The 15194-nt window shown below is 47.0% G+C and overlaps 1 protein-coding gene across 1 annotated transcript in view; it reads left to right on the top strand.

Moving 5' to 3' along the window:
- Lrrk1 (leucine rich repeat kinase 1) overlaps positions 1 to 15194 on the top strand; it is a 134949-nt gene continuing 119755 nt past the window's right edge. The window contains exons 1-2 of the mRNA XM_004623448.2: positions 1 to 16; positions 4687 to 4900. Coding sequence (XP_004623505.1) covers positions 4804 to 4900 — 97 coding nt within the window. The 5' untranslated portion in view covers positions 1 to 16; positions 4687 to 4803. The remainder of the gene's footprint in view (positions 17 to 4686; positions 4901 to 15194) is intronic.

Here is a 15194-nt window from a genome sequence, read left to right as displayed (position 1 = left end):
GCCGCCGCCGCCGCAGGTGAGTGCAGCCCGGCCCGGCCCCGCGTCCCGATCGCCGCCGTGACCTCCGGGCCCGCGCGCAGCCCAGGGGCCGCGTGCTCAGGCAGGGGTGATCTGGCCCCGGGACCGCGGGGCTCCGCTCACGATCCCCAGTCGCCGCCCTGCTTCCTCCCGCGTCGCGGACTTGCGGATAGGGGCCACACAGGGAGCTCCGAAGCCCACCCTGGACGGCTGGAGGCGGGGAGCCCGGGCAAGAACAGAGTAGGAAGCCCGGAGGGCTACAGGTTTCTTGGGAGAAAATCAGTCCTTGAACCTGGAGCCTGGTGAGTGTGGATGAGGGTGAATGCATGTGAGTGCGTGTGCAGAGTGTGTGTGCATGTGTTGGGGACCGTGTGTGTGCATGCACGTGTGTGTGCGCTCACACACGTGTGTCAGGGAGGCCCTGCTCCTGAGTGTCCCACCGGCAGTGTCCTGGGCACCCGCCCTTGGAACACATCAGATAAGAGCTGCCTATGCTGCTTCTCCTTTTCTGGCAGGGAGTGTGGGGAGCCCAGGGAGGCTGGAGGTGGATGGGAAGGGAGCAAAGAAGCCTTTGGGGAGCCCTAGGAGCAGCCCTACCTGCCCCCTCCTAGTTGGAGGCCATGAAGTGTTTCTCTTGCAAACACATCCCCTTGCTCAGAGCCAGGGGCAGGCAGTGTGTTCTTGGCAAGTCTCTCAGCAGATCCCCCATTTTTAGCAGTGTGTCGCTCATAAGATAGCAGAGTCCCCAGATACTCAAGGGCCAGCTGCAGGGTACACAGTTTTAGAAAACCTTAACATGAAATGCCTTTTACACTTTGGTTTTCGTTGTCTTTGCACATGATCCAGAAGAAAGAAAGAAAGAAAGAAAGAAAGAAAGAAAGAAAGAAAGAAAGAAAGAAAGAAAGAAAGAAAGAAAGAAGAAAGAAAGAGAAAAAGAGAGAGAGAGAAAGAAAGAAAAGGAGAGAGAGAAAAGTTAGCAACATACCAAAACCTGGTTTGTCCTTAAAGGAGGTTTGGTGGCCAAGCTTTTTCCTCCCCTGTGCTTCCACATCTCAGAAAGCGCCCGTTGTCAGTACACTGGGATCACAGAGCTAGGTGGGATCCTCAACCCAGGCCTCCTCCCTGAGTTCAGTCTGTTACCGAGTCATGTTAAGACCACCCCAAAATGTGTTTCCTGCTGTCTCATGCGTTCAGCTTTGTCCACCACTTTCTGTGGCATTACAGTCCCCTCCCTCTGATCTCTGGCAGTCAGGGTGATGGAGTACGTATCCTTGTAGGTACTTAAGTAGGTAAACAGAATCACATCAGGCCTCTTCACCGAGCTCTTCCATAACTTCTTGCTGTTGCATGAGCCCCAGGGGACCCCTTCTTTCCTGTGCTCAGGAGTGGCGGCCTCTGGCAATGCCACCCTGGCCAAGCCCTCTCTGCAGCTCAGGGCTTCTGCATCACTGACCCACATGGCTTTCAGACACCTTCTCCGGTCGCCCTGTCTCTACACACCTTCTCGCTCACATCCCTCACTGCAGCCTTCTAGCAGTTCCACTGTCCGTGTGCTTCTTCTTTGTCTGCTTAATTTCTGTTTAATTGTCCCACCTTCTCCACTGGACGTGCGGGGGCCAGACATGCTACTGCAGTACCCTGGTGACCATAACTGGAGGTGCCCTGTGCAGAGGGGTAGACTCAGGGGCAGACTGACGACTGGATGGCCTTGGCTTGCATGTGGCTTCGGTCTCACGGAGCCTCTCAGCCCCAGCCTCTCTGCGCTCACCTGGGATTGAGAACAACACAGTTCTCTGCCCTGCTGTTCCATATTTTGGCGTCCAAAAGCCTGATAAATACATGGGTAACAAAGCCGGCACAGCCGAGGGTGCAAGGGACACCTGGAAATGCGGGCTAAACATCTCAAGCTGGCTTTTGATTTGAAAAGGAGCTAGGTGGTAGGAACATTTCTAACACACTTCCCTTTTGTATTGACTGACAACCCTGCCCAAACTTCCTGAAAAAAAAAAAAAAAGATTTTAGAGCCATTACTATTTTACTGTCTGCTGTCCCTTCCAATTTTATAAACTCATAAGCTTACTCCTCCCTGAAAGGGCTTCAGTAAAACATTCATAGAATGAATATCAGCTTCCTTATTTTTCTATAGGGCATTTTAGTGTAATTTTAATGTAGGCTATAAAAGTTGGCAAAAGGAAACTTATAACCATTTTTTTAAAAAATTGGTTTTGGTGCCAGGAATTGAACTCAGGACCTCAAGCTTGCCAGGCAGGTGCTTTAAAAATTATTAAAATAATCATGTTTGCAGAAAATGTTTTCAACATGAAGAATGAACAGAAAACATGGAATTTATAACGTGGATTTGTTGCTCTGGTCTAAACCCAAAAGGAGCTGGAGGAAGCAGAGCTCTATTTGAGGGCAAAGACTGAGCAAAACTTGAATTACCTCATCCGCAAGCTTCTACCTTCGGGTGGAAGCCAGAATACTAATTTAGTTTAAAAACTGCTCCAGCAGCAAAACCCTCCATTAGTAGGCTGATTTGCAAAAGGAAAGTGAAAGGGGAACCAAGTACACTGGGAAAGGATTAACACAAAATATTTTAAAGCTTTTTTCGTAACTTAGAAACGTTGTATGACAACTCTTCTGCTTGAGAAGGCCTACTGCTGGGGTCTTTAAAATGTGAGGTATGTTTTGGTGGCTGTTTAGAGAGGTGTTCGGAAGCAGATGGTGACTGTACTTCTCAGTTTATGAATCCTAGTGTGTAGTTTGGAGCCTGGGTTTTAAAACACAGTCTGTCTCACTGGTTTTCCTCTCCCAGTTCTCAGCTTGATTTTCTGAATTCGATTTTACAGTTTACGAGGCTTTAATCATCTCCTGGATTTTGTGCAGATTGATTATTTTTCTCTTCCTCCCTGGATGTTTCAGGCTTTCCACTGCAAACTTGGGTATTTCTCTGGACTGTTTTCTTTCTGGTTCAGGAAGGTGCAGGCTCTCCTTGATCCCCCTTCCTCCGCCTCAAGGAAACCAGCCTACTGGGCAAGGCGCCTGATCTCCAGGCTTCTAGAAGAGGAATTCTGAGTGTTCTCACAGGCTGTAGTTTGCTCAGCGCCCACTGACTGGGGAGACAGAGCCTGCGCTCCCGTCCCATGCCCAGGCATTGTGCCTGCAGTCATGACTACAGCAGCCCTGTTGTAAAAAGGGGACAACTATAAAACCTTTGCCTGAGTGAATTCCCACAGCAGCCCTGCAAGGTTGCCAGGGCTGGTGTCTATTTTTACTTTTACTTTTTGAGACAGGGTCTTGCCTTGTAGTTCAGGCCAGCTTTGAACTCACTCTGTAGCTCCAAAAGGCCTTGAACTCAAAGCAATCCCTGTGTCACAACAATCCTGCTGCCTCAGCCCACTCCACTGGAGTGCTGGGATTGTAGGCATGTGCTACTGTGGCCAGCGGGGTGTCTATGTTTAATGGATGAGAAAACTGAGACACACAAGTTTCAGCTGGAGGGAACACTCAGGAGTATCAGAAGCAATCTACCCCTGACAGCCACAGTGTGTCTTTGCCTTTATATATTGGCATTTATATGGCCTTGATTTATTTTTATTATTATTGTCATTATATTGTTATTATAGTAACTACACTGTTTTGGAACTGTCTGTCTCAGTGTGCCTGAATCTTGTACTTTACATCTAGGATGGTCTACCTACACTTCCTATCATGGAGCCGTCCCCTTGCCAAGTCAGAGCTGGGGCCTCAAGACATTTCTGCTCTCTTAATCAACTTGAATGGGGACCCCCCCATTGAGAGTGGGGACTCCTGTTGGGCAGACCCCTTCCTTGGGCGCCCAGCACAGAATAGCAGCGCTTGGTTTCTGTACTCTGTCATCATCTCGGGAGCTTTTAGAGATTAGTCTTATTAAAACAAGTCAGTCTCCCCACCTTGGGTTAATTGCGGCCGGTGGCTGTCCTGTGCATTGTACGGTATTTGGCAAGATCCTTGATCTCTGCAGATGGCACGTCTGGTGTGCTGCCAAATATGTCTGTGGGCATTGCCGTGTGCTCTGCGTGAGAGAGGCACCATCCCTGGGATTCACTTCTGCTGGCTTCCGAAGTTCAAGCTAAGCTGCCTTCACAACCAGAAATCCTTCTTTCCAGACACCTTCTTTTCTGGGTCGTGACCTAACTGCCGTCTTGGGATCACATCTCTGGGCTTCTACTTGAGTCTGTCCTGGGCAAAAGGAAGGGCTGGTATCACAGCCAGCTGTAGATGGGTCTGCCCATCCCACTCTGAGTGTGGGCCGCTCAGGCCACGAGCCTCATTTAGCTATGTTGCTGTCTCTGGGCCTTACACAGGACCTGGCTGTACTGCAGGGGACAGCGACTATGTGATGACTGAGCACTGACTGAGCCCTTTCCACCACAGGCTTGGGGATCATTCAGGGAGACTGCACCCCTGAATCAAGTGTCAGTGGGATGGGGGAAGTGTGGCCCTTTCCCTGCCTGCGCCCGATGGGTTTGGCCAGATCGATGGACCATGAAGAAAAATATTGGAGTAGAAAGCAGAATTATCAGTGACCAATATAATGATGAAATATTTGCAGGGACTGCAAGAAAGGACTGAAGTGAGAAAGCTTTTCTGATGCTATGATTTTTTTTTTTTTTTTTTTTGTCGCAGGAATGAAAGAGGTTTCTGGTCAGCCATGACTGTGCATCTAAGTCCGGATCCTCCCGTCCTCTGGGCAATGGTGACAACAGTAGGACCTGCCTTTGGAGATCAGCTGCCATAAGGTTGATGGCTGGCATGTCGCAGAGACCACCCAGCATGTACTGGTGTGTGGGGCCAGAAGGATCAGCTGTGTGTCCAGAACGCACCATGGAGACCCCCACCGGTAAGGACAGGGCTACGTGTGCCTGGCCACAAGCTTCTCTGCTTGTCCTACAAGGAGTTTAGGCTAGGTCAGAACAAGGTGTCTTCAACCACAGGAAATAAAATGGCAATTATTTGATGTTTTCTCACCATAAAATATATCTAGAGATTTGCACTTAAGTTCTAAATATGGAGGGACCACATACAAATTTGTTGCGGACTCAGAGATCTTAAGAAATGGGGTCTTATGTGTCATGTTGAACTTCCTGAAAAATGGATGTTTGATTTTGTTTTACCATCATAAAAATAATACCTGTTCATTAGAGCAAAATTGAAAAAACACAAAAGCGAAGTAGAAAAAAATTACCCAGACTCCCACTGCCCCAAGTGCAAGCACACCTAGCATCCTGGTATATTCTCTTCTAGTTTCACCGTGATTAAAAAACCTTGCATTGGGGCCAGGGAGATGGCTCAGTGGAATAAGCGCTTCCCTGGCAAGTGCAAGGGTCTGAGTTCAATCCCTGGTTCCGCCAAAAAAAAAAAAAAAAAACAAAAAAAAACCTTGCATTAATTTTATTGTACTTAGAAGGTAAATACAAGTTTGTATGCTCTTTTTTTGTACCAGAAATTGAACTCAGGACTTTGCTCTTGCCACACAGGCGTATGCCACTGAGCTGTCTGTCCAGCCCTCTTTCCTATCTTTTTTACCAGTGGCGTTGACCTAAACTACCACTTAGTTCATGTGATTAAGAGAAAACATCATTTTATATAGGAGTATAATATAAAATGCTTAACCTAACCCTTATTTTCCTTTGAAATTTGGGTTGCTTCTGACTGTTCGTTGTTTCCAAAAGTGTTCCGTTGCCGTATTTTTATACATGGGTTCCAATCATTTCTATAAAATGAATCTAGAGAGGTCACGTTGAGTTTGAACATTCTTTGAGATTTCTCCGTGAGAGCTGTAGCACTCACTGTCAACTCCAATACTGGTGTCATTGTTAACAATAAATATTTGTTCATCTCTTAGTATATATCAGGCTATACATTTAGTGCTTTATGAAATAATCTCCTTTTATCCTCGAAACTGTGACAGTGGTGCTTTTGTCCCTGATACACACCTAAAGAACTTGAGAGAGAAGTCTGGAAACTTCCAGTAACTTAGTAAATTATAGAACTGCCAGCTAATAGCTCAGCAGACTAAGGGACCAGAGTTCAATCCCCAGCAAGCCATGCCGGCCCCGCCCCTGGGGTGTGCTGGCACAGCAACTGAGACTGGGCGTGGTGGCATGCAGCTGTAATCCCGGTACTTGGGAGGCTTGCAGGCTAAAAACAGGACGATCACTACGAGTCTGATCTGTGTAACAAGACCCTGTAGACCCAGTACTAAATGCATAAAAAAAGAACTGCCACCTAAAGCCTGTCAAACGCTTAAAACTTTCATTCTTCATGGCTAGGCCATCTTGTTGGATTTGAGAGGGCTGTGGTTTTGAGAGGTCACATTTTGGGTTCAAGGAAGCCAAGGTGTTCACACCTGCAGCACCCTGTAAACCCGAGTGCAAGGGGGTTTTTAGTGGGGACCGAACATGCACACTACCAAGCTGAAGGTGATGAGAGTACCGTGGCCTATAATTCGCCAGAAAATTTTGTCCTGTGGTTCAGCATGAAGAATATTCTATTAGACATTACAAATTACAAAAATAATCAAATCCTCTAGCTAGACGTGGTGGCACAGGCTTGTCATCACAACACTCAGGAGGCTAAGGCAGGAAGATCTCTGTGGGTTTGAAGCCAGTCTGGGCTACATAGTGAGAGCCTGTCTTAAACCAAACAAAAGATCCCCTTACGGAATTTCATAAAGAAGCTGCTAATTTCTGCCCAAATGCTGACAGCCCAATGTTCCCTAAGACGCTAACAGCAGAGTTGAGCCTGGGGGACCCAGCCCTGGAGCTCAAGAACTATCAGAATTCACTAATTCCGTGGGTGGAACCCTGGAACACACCCCTGTGCAGAACCAACTTTTGAAACTTTGCACCCTGGATTTCATCTTCACGGGCAATAAACAACAAATGCTCCTGAAGCGTGCCGAACTCATGTCCCCATAAGCCTTATTGTAAACTGAGAAACCTCACAAACTCAAAGTGCATTTCAGATGCCTGCCCTACCAAACACCTGCGTTTACCCTGCCTGCCTTAAATACACCCAGACCACACACCATAGCTGCAGCAGGGCAAAGTCACTTAGCACTAAGACTCCTTTATTACTGCGGTGGACTATCTCATGTAATTGTTGCCTACTGTACAGAACACACAAAATAGATCGATTGCTTTGTACTATTGTAAAGCCAGAAAATCCTAAGGTGGACCAGTGGGGTCAGGAACTAGCTGGATCTCCCCAAGCCTACTGCCAGGGGATGGGAGGCTCTCAGGAGAGTGTCTGAATTGGGTTTATGGACTCTGTGCTGTACTATTTGTGTTCTTTATGTTTCCTACAAAGAACACATGCCCCTGTTTTATTGCTGTTTGGCACTACACTTACAGTAAGAATAATATGGCAAGTTTTTTTACTAGCACATGTTTGCAGTACACAGTGACCACATTCCTTGGGCAGGGTAGGCCCATGGTCATAACACATCTTAATTTCTTTTTGCATCCCTGTTCCCGCCCTTCCTTTCCCCCTCCCTCCATCTCTTGATCTCCTTCCCATTTGCAAAAAGTCTGTCTACTTCCTATTATGATTCTTTTTATTGTGCTCTTTGTTTATAGTCTGGGCTTCTCATATACGAGGAGCCATGTGATACTTAAGACACTGTGAGACTGGGCATGGTGGTGCGCACCTGTAACCCCAGCACTTGGGAGGCTGAAAACAGGAGGATCACTGTGAGCTTGATCTGTGTAGTGAGACCCTGGAGACCCTGCACTGAAGATATAAAAAAGACATTGTGTTTGACTTATTTCACTTAACCTTATGGTCCCAGGTGCATCCATTTGCTATGAATAACCTGCGTTTATCCCTTGTGGCAGAGTAGCCCTCCTGTGTGTACCACATTTTCTCTATTCATTCATCTGTTCATCCTTCTGAGATTCAGCTACTGTGAGTTGTGCTTCTGTGCCCACGGTTATGCATGTATCCCTGTGATAGGATGCTCTGAACTCTTCCCGTACAGTACGTGGAAGAGGGATGGCTAGGTCAAGTGGAATTTCTAGTTTCAGGTTTTGAGGAGTTTCCATAGTGCTTGTACTAGCACCAGCACTGGAGAAGGGGTCCTGTTCCCCGATAGCCTTACCAGCATTTGTTACTGTGATTTCTGGGCGATACCCATTCTCGCTGGGGTCAGATGGAATCTGATGCTTCAGGATTAGGGTCTGATTGGCACCCCTCATGTCCTTACATCCAGGTCAGATTTATTTCTCTGGCTGGTTTCTCCTTGTTGTCTTCCTAGTGCCTGTGTGCCTGGGGGAGGGGGCTTTCTGAGTGTGTTCCCCTAGAATGATTTCCTGTCTCCACAGGCAGATTGTGCCTCCTCACTTCCTCCAAGACTGCATGGGATGAGGACGAGCCAGACTGCCCAGCGCCCCTCATTTCAGGAAGAACTGCTGCAGACCAAACTCATAGCTCTGGCTTAGAAAATTGCCTGCCAGAGGAAAAGCCAATGATGCTTAAATTATGTGGGAGCAACTGTCTTTTAAAAATCTTTAGAAGATGACATGTCTTAAAATGACAAAATTGGGCTGGCAAGATAGCCAGCAGGCTAAGCGCTTACTTAAGCAAACACAGGGGCCAGGGTTTGATTCCTGGCACCACATGCCATGCAGGCCCTGCCCCCAGGCACACTGAACTGTCGATGGAGTCCAGGCATGGTAGTGCACACTTGTAATCCCAGCACTAGGGAGGCAGAAAACAGGATTGCTTCGAGTCTGAGCTGTGTAGTAAGACCCTGCACACACACACGAAAAAAAATACAACTAAAATGGTAAGTTTTTATTGCTCCTGCAAGAGTAGTTTAGAAAAAGTTTAAAGTTTAATGAAGCATGTATTTTACCATTTTCCATAATGGTATTTTGTATTTTTTTAATTTATGTAGTAATATGTTGGGCCACATGTACACCCTCCTTGTTTCTACTTGTATAAGCTCACTCCACCCATGATTGGAAGGTACAGGGGGGCACATCTGTCATCCCAGTAGCTCAGGAGACTGAGGCAAGAGGGTCACCTGTCCCCAGGAGTGTGAGAATGAGCTAGGTGATGTATCAAGACCCTGTGTCACAACAGCATCACAACAGCACGAATGTGGCACTGCGCTGGGTGATCTGGGTGTGGCTGCTGTGTGTCCCCTCCGTGTCCCCAGTGTGTCTGCGCAGTGCAGCTGCATCTCAGGAAGCTGTGTCACCACTTTAATCTCCTGAGCACCATCAGCAATGAGCTCCCAGTAGTGCAGGAGGAGTGTGGAGGAGGCCCCATGGGTGGTGCGTGTGCCTGAGACAGGAGGCCATTAGTGAGTTCACTCCCCGCTAAGGCTGCTGGGAGAGCTCCCTTGACAAGCCCATCATTAGACATTCCTTCCCCAAGTCCAACACCAGCCACAGTGGACTAACCTGTTCTGCCAGCTGAGACAGGCATCCAAGAAAGTCAGAGTGAGGCTGAGACACTCCTGGATGATGAAGGTGGGGCTCTGGGTGGACCCCACTCCCTGAGCCCCTCCCTCCGGGAGAGAGGTCCTAACTTCAGCCCGGAAGCCTGGCCCTGCTGCCTGCCTGTCAGAGCACTGTCCACAGCCAAATCCAGCATGGACCAAAGCGAGAGCAGGAGTGTTCCCGAGGGTCTTCAAATCCCAGGTTGTTCCCTGACTATTTGCAATGTCTTTATTGTTGTTGGTGGTGTTGGTGGTTTTCTTCGGCTTTTTCAAATCTGTATTAAAAATCTGACTTTGTAATATAAGAACCAAGTGCTTTCCCCTGGAGACGTTTTTCTTGCCTTCCGGAGACAGAAGTAGGAAGTAGGCTGAAGTAGGAAGTAAGTAGGAAGTGTCCCTGAGGAGGTAGGGCCCTCTTGCTGGACCACTGTCAGAAGTTCTACAAGAGACAGCACTGCACCAAGGAGGAAGCTCCTTGTGTCAGTGTCCTGCTCACGCCTGCTGGCTCTGGAGGGCTGGCAGCGTGGGCATGGGGCTCTCCCGAGCAAGAGACTGGGGCCAGCAGGTGCCCTCCTCGGCCTGGCCTCTTGCAGGAGCAGAGCCAGTGTCCTGTGAGGAACTCCTTACTTCATCAGGCCAAGGAGAGAGGGGCTGAGCAGTCCCTGCCGGGTGGGTAGGAGAAAGGGCTGAGGACAGCAACCTTCACAGGTGACACTTACTGCAGCTGCGCCTCCCATCCATAAACAGCGCCCCATCACGTGAGCTCTGGGCTCGATGGGGCTCTGATTCTTGACCAAGGCTGAGAGCTTCATGTGTTTGTCCAGAATGTGCAGCACCTGCTCGCTCCTCACAGCAGGAGCTGACTGCCAACAGGATGAGGCCAGCCTTTGTGTGAGGAGGTTCGTGCTGCGGGAGTGTCCTGTTTGCGTTGCGTCTAGTTGCACCCACTGAGCCACTTGGACTATCTGTTAACCTTTTTCTGGGAGCAATGAAAAGAGGATGCCCCACCCTCCTCCACCAATCTGTTGGCCTCCAATCTGCTATGGCAGGCTCCTGGGGCACCTCTACTCACCCAGCCTGTGTAGGTGGCCAGAGCCTGGAAGTGGGGCTCACTCCAAGCCTCAGCCCTAGCCCTCCACTCCCCATGCTTGCTCCCTCATGAGACAGCCTTATTACTTGCTGGGGGCAGCCAGGCCCACTTGGTCAGCCTTCTGCCTGGCTCCCATGAAGACCAGTGGCCTGTGGTCCAGGAGGTAGCTGTATGGCCGGCCCTGGGTCCCTGCATGGAGGAACAAGGACTTTCATCCCCTGTCCTCATCTGGATTCCTGATCCACATGAGTCAGACCTGGGGAAGTTTATTGGAAATTCTTTAGTCATCTGGAGATAGACCGCTTCTCATTAACATACAAATCAAAGCTCTAATGTACGAAGTTCACAGCCATTTTGGGAAACCCTGATAAATGAAAGCAGGGATGCTTTGGCATAGTGTTGTGCTTTGTGGCGACACGAAGCAGCATACACTCGGTAGAAACTGTTGTTCAGATTTTGAGTTTTGATCTTGCATTCCTGGGTAAAGATTTGTGGCCCCTTCTTGTCTTGCAATGCTGGGCACTGATCACTGGGCATCCTCTGACCAGGAGGGGACACAGCCAGGGCTCAGTCCTGTGTGGCTGGCTAAGTTGTGATATGCAGTAGGTTAGGCGTGTTAAATGCATTTTCAAATGAACAGTATTTTCAGTTTAGGGTGGATTTAGGACACATCCTCCATCTTAAGCCGGTAAGCAGCTGTATCCATGAGAAAACCTTATTTGCCATCCTTAACCACTGCAGCCACGCCTGTGCTCAGTTTGTCAGCCCTGTGGACCTGTCCTGCAGGTGACATTTGTCTTGAAGAAGGAAAGAAAGAGAAAACCAGAAGCGTGCATCTGCAACAATAAAACCCTTCCTGAGCTCATAACCTTGATGTTGTAGAAGGAATCACGCATTAGTCACATATATTTTCAACTGAAAAGAATGTTTTAGTATCCTGTCATTTTGCAATTCTTGCTATGGCAGCGCCGCGCAACTTTTCTTCTGAGCTCCGGTCCATCATACGGCACCCACAGATTCACTGCCAAGTGTTGGTTTAAAGTCACTACACACAGAGCTAGGCGCAGTGGCCCGCGTATGTGGTTCCAGCTACTCAGGAAGCTGAGACAGGAGGATGGCTTAATCCCAGGAGTTCAGGGCCAACCTGGGCAGTATAGAGAGAACCTGTCTCAAACAAACATTGCCTTCCTGTTTGTTTCAGGGGAATCAAAGAAAGCAATTTCTGTGGCACTTTGAGCTCTTCAGAGACATAGAGATATTTAAGAGTCTGTTATTTTGATTAACTATTATGATGCAAATTTGAGGTTGGAATTTGCATGTAAGTGGCAAGAATGATGCGGAAGTCCCTGCAGGAGTTCATTTTAGACCTGAGATAGTCATAACTCAGAAGCAAGTGGATAGTCAAGGGTGACTCTGATCTGTGGACATTAGAGGTAGAGAACTGGGTCTGGCTCTCCTCATGGAGCTGTGGTGGGAGGCCACGGCAAGACCCCTAGGGCTCTCCTGTCTCTGCCCCAGCTGCCAGGCTTAGAGGGCTCCAATGGGCAGTTGTCATGTCTCTATACAAGCACCAGCTCAAGGATAAAAGGCAAACACACGGTCCCTGCCTGACAACAGGCTAGGCGCATTCTCTGTGCTATACTTCTCCCAAAAACATAAGAAAAAGTTATTTGTAATTCCCAACATTCCAATCATAGGGTGCAATGATGCTGAAAAGCCACAGTGCTCAGTGGTCTTTTCCCATCTTGCTCACAGCAGCTTGCCATTGATTGGATGTGTGTTCTTCTAACTTCTTCCGAAGCATATACACACTCACACTCACACACATGCACAATTCTTTTGTGTGCTTTTCATTTCACTGTGAGTTATTCATTATGCATCTGTTCTGTTTAGTTTCTTGCAGCACTCTTCTACTTCTCTATTTTTTTCCATAGGCCCTTTTTAAATTTCACCTCCTACAGCAGGGCTCTGTGCACATTTGGGAAGTGTTTCATCCTTGAGCTGTGCCCCAGATCCATGGGTCTCAGAGCTCGCTCCATGGGCACTGCATTTGACAGTGTGGCTTGTAACCCATATTATTGTTCCAATCCCTTACTAAAGTGCTTTTATAGTTTTCCTATATTTTGCTATCTATAAGGATCAAGTACTACTCAATATGCTCCAACAAAATTATTGGATCCCAGAGTAAGCACATTAAAAGTTATCAGTGCCTAACCCTGGACAAAGAAGTCAGTAGAGAAGGCAGGCACTAAGATACGGGAGTGGTAAACAGCAGAGAAAGAACTTCTGTGAGTGCTGCTGTCCAGACACTGGAATATAGCAATATGAGGAAAAACAAGAAAGAGGGGATTGGGACCCTGGACCCAGGAAGGATCTGAGGCACAAATTGAAGCTCTTGAAGAGAGTGAAGGGACTCTCTTCACTTCAACAAGATGAAGGAGGTAGCTGGCAGTACCTTCTCCCTGAAATGGGACTCACTGCTTAAGAGGAGCAATTCCAACCTGTGGACACTTGGTGACTGCTGGCCACCCCAAAGGCCTCAACAGAGAGATCAGCAGTGGAGGAGAGTAGTGGACATGAAAGACTGCACTAGCTGGTGGTGAGTGCTGAGGGCTCAGGCATCCCAAGCAAGAGAACAGTTGGCCAGGAGTGATCTTAGAGAGAGGCCAGCTGAACTCAAAAATTAAAGTGGCTTCTGGCTCCATTGAGCAACTCCCAGCTGGGCTCAGCCCTGAGGGAAGTGTGCGATGGCTACAGGCCAAATGAGTCTGGCCTCAGCCAGAAGGTGTAGGTTCACTGAAATTATCTTCTGCCCCACCAAAAAGCTACTGCTGGCTTGCTAGGATAGATCAGCCTGAATGGGGACTCTGTCTTCACATGTTGTCTACCAGTGACAGCAGAGACAAACCTGGAAATGGATTTTTTGCTCGTTCTCTCTCTCTCTCTGTCTCTCTCTGTCTCTGTCTCTCTCTCTGTCTCTCTCTGTCTCTCTCTCTCTCTCTCTCTCTCTCTCTCTCTCTCTTTGTGGTGGTGGTGGTTTTGGTTTTCTTTTTCATGTTTTTCTTCTTGTTCATTCTTTGATCTTGTTTTTATATGAGTGTGACTGTGGTTCCTAGCCTTGTTGTGGTTGTTTCTCTGCTCGGTTCTTCTGTTCAGCTCTTCTCGCTCCTTCCAGTCTTCTACATCAGTTTCCCAAAGTTAGTGCGATTCCTCTTTGTCCTACTACCTTATTTCTAATTTCTTCTTCCTCTTCTACTTTTCTATTTTTTCCATAGCCTCTTTTAAATTTTAACTCCTGAGGCTATGGAAATTTTAACTTAAAATTGACATATTAAGGATTTATATACTGCATATGATTTTATGGTCTGTTTTAGAATTTGTTTTAACGGCAAGTTAACGTTTACCTCAGTACATCATTTTCTAGGCTGTGATTGTTGCTACTGTTATTGTTCATGGTATCACTTTAGGCAAAAGTCACATAATTATTCTAAACAACTATTCTTCCTGGAATTCCCAAAATAAAATTGACTAAGGGTCATAGAAAATACTGTGACACAGTGCCAAAGAACCAGTAACTGAGCCAAACGGGCAGCAACTTTTTATTTCCCAAAAGTTGAAGACATAGGATCTTGCAACAGACTCAAAACCCCAAAGTCAGTTACATGTGGACAAAATCATTTTATAAGAGTCCTAAATACTAGCAATAAAGCAACCCCCATAGGCAATGTACAAGCACCACCCCAGGAATTAAACTAAAGAAAGAAAGTAAAGAAAATGAGAAAACACTTAAGGAAGATACAGCACCAGACATCCTGTTCACCAAAGGCAAACTCGGGGAGCAATGAGGTGGCCTGCTCTGGAAACACCTACCTGGCCTCTCTGAAGTGGTACAACAAAGAAATGAATGAGGCTCTACAAAAAAATGAATCAGAAATAATTTCTCAGATAATGGAAGAAATGATATCCATAATGAAAATCATGCTTAGTGACTCCACAGAAGGTACAGACAAAAAAACAAAACAAAAAACCAGAGGAGCTAAAGAAAATGATGGGAGTCATGAGTGCTAATTGCAGGAAAGAAATGGAATCCATTCAGCAGATTCAAGCAGATATCCAGGAGAAAAGATTTCCACCAAAAGTATCTGCAGCATATTAAGCCAGTGTGAGGACAGGATCTCAGATACAGAAGCCATTCTTGCTGTTATTGATCATGAAAAGAAAGATTCCTTAAAAATACCAAGGGACCATGAGAAATCAATCCATGAACTGCTAGATGAGGCAAACAAGAATAACTTAAGATTGATTGGGGTCAATAAAAAAGCAGAGGATAGCATAAATGATAATTTAAAAAAATGGTTCACAGGCACTTATGGAAGAAAACATTTCTGTTAGAGAAAAACAATTTAACATACCGATAGGCGAGGTTTATAGAACTCCAATTAGTCACAATCAGAAAATAACCTGAAGCCAGGAGTGTCATAAGCAAGATTCCAGAAATTCAACACTAGAATAGAATCCCAAAAGCTGTTAGGAAAGAAACAAATCACCTATAAAAGGAAAGCCAGGGCCAGCCAAATAGCTCAGTGGATTAAAGCA

Source organism: Octodon degus, unplaced genomic scaffold (assembly GCF_000260255.1).
Source record: "Octodon degus isolate 3935 unplaced genomic scaffold, OctDeg1.0 scaffold00002, whole genome shotgun sequence".
Taxonomy (NCBI): Eukaryota; Metazoa; Chordata; class Mammalia; order Rodentia; family Octodontidae; genus Octodon; species Octodon degus.
This window is presented reverse-complemented; position numbering and strand designations above follow the sequence as displayed.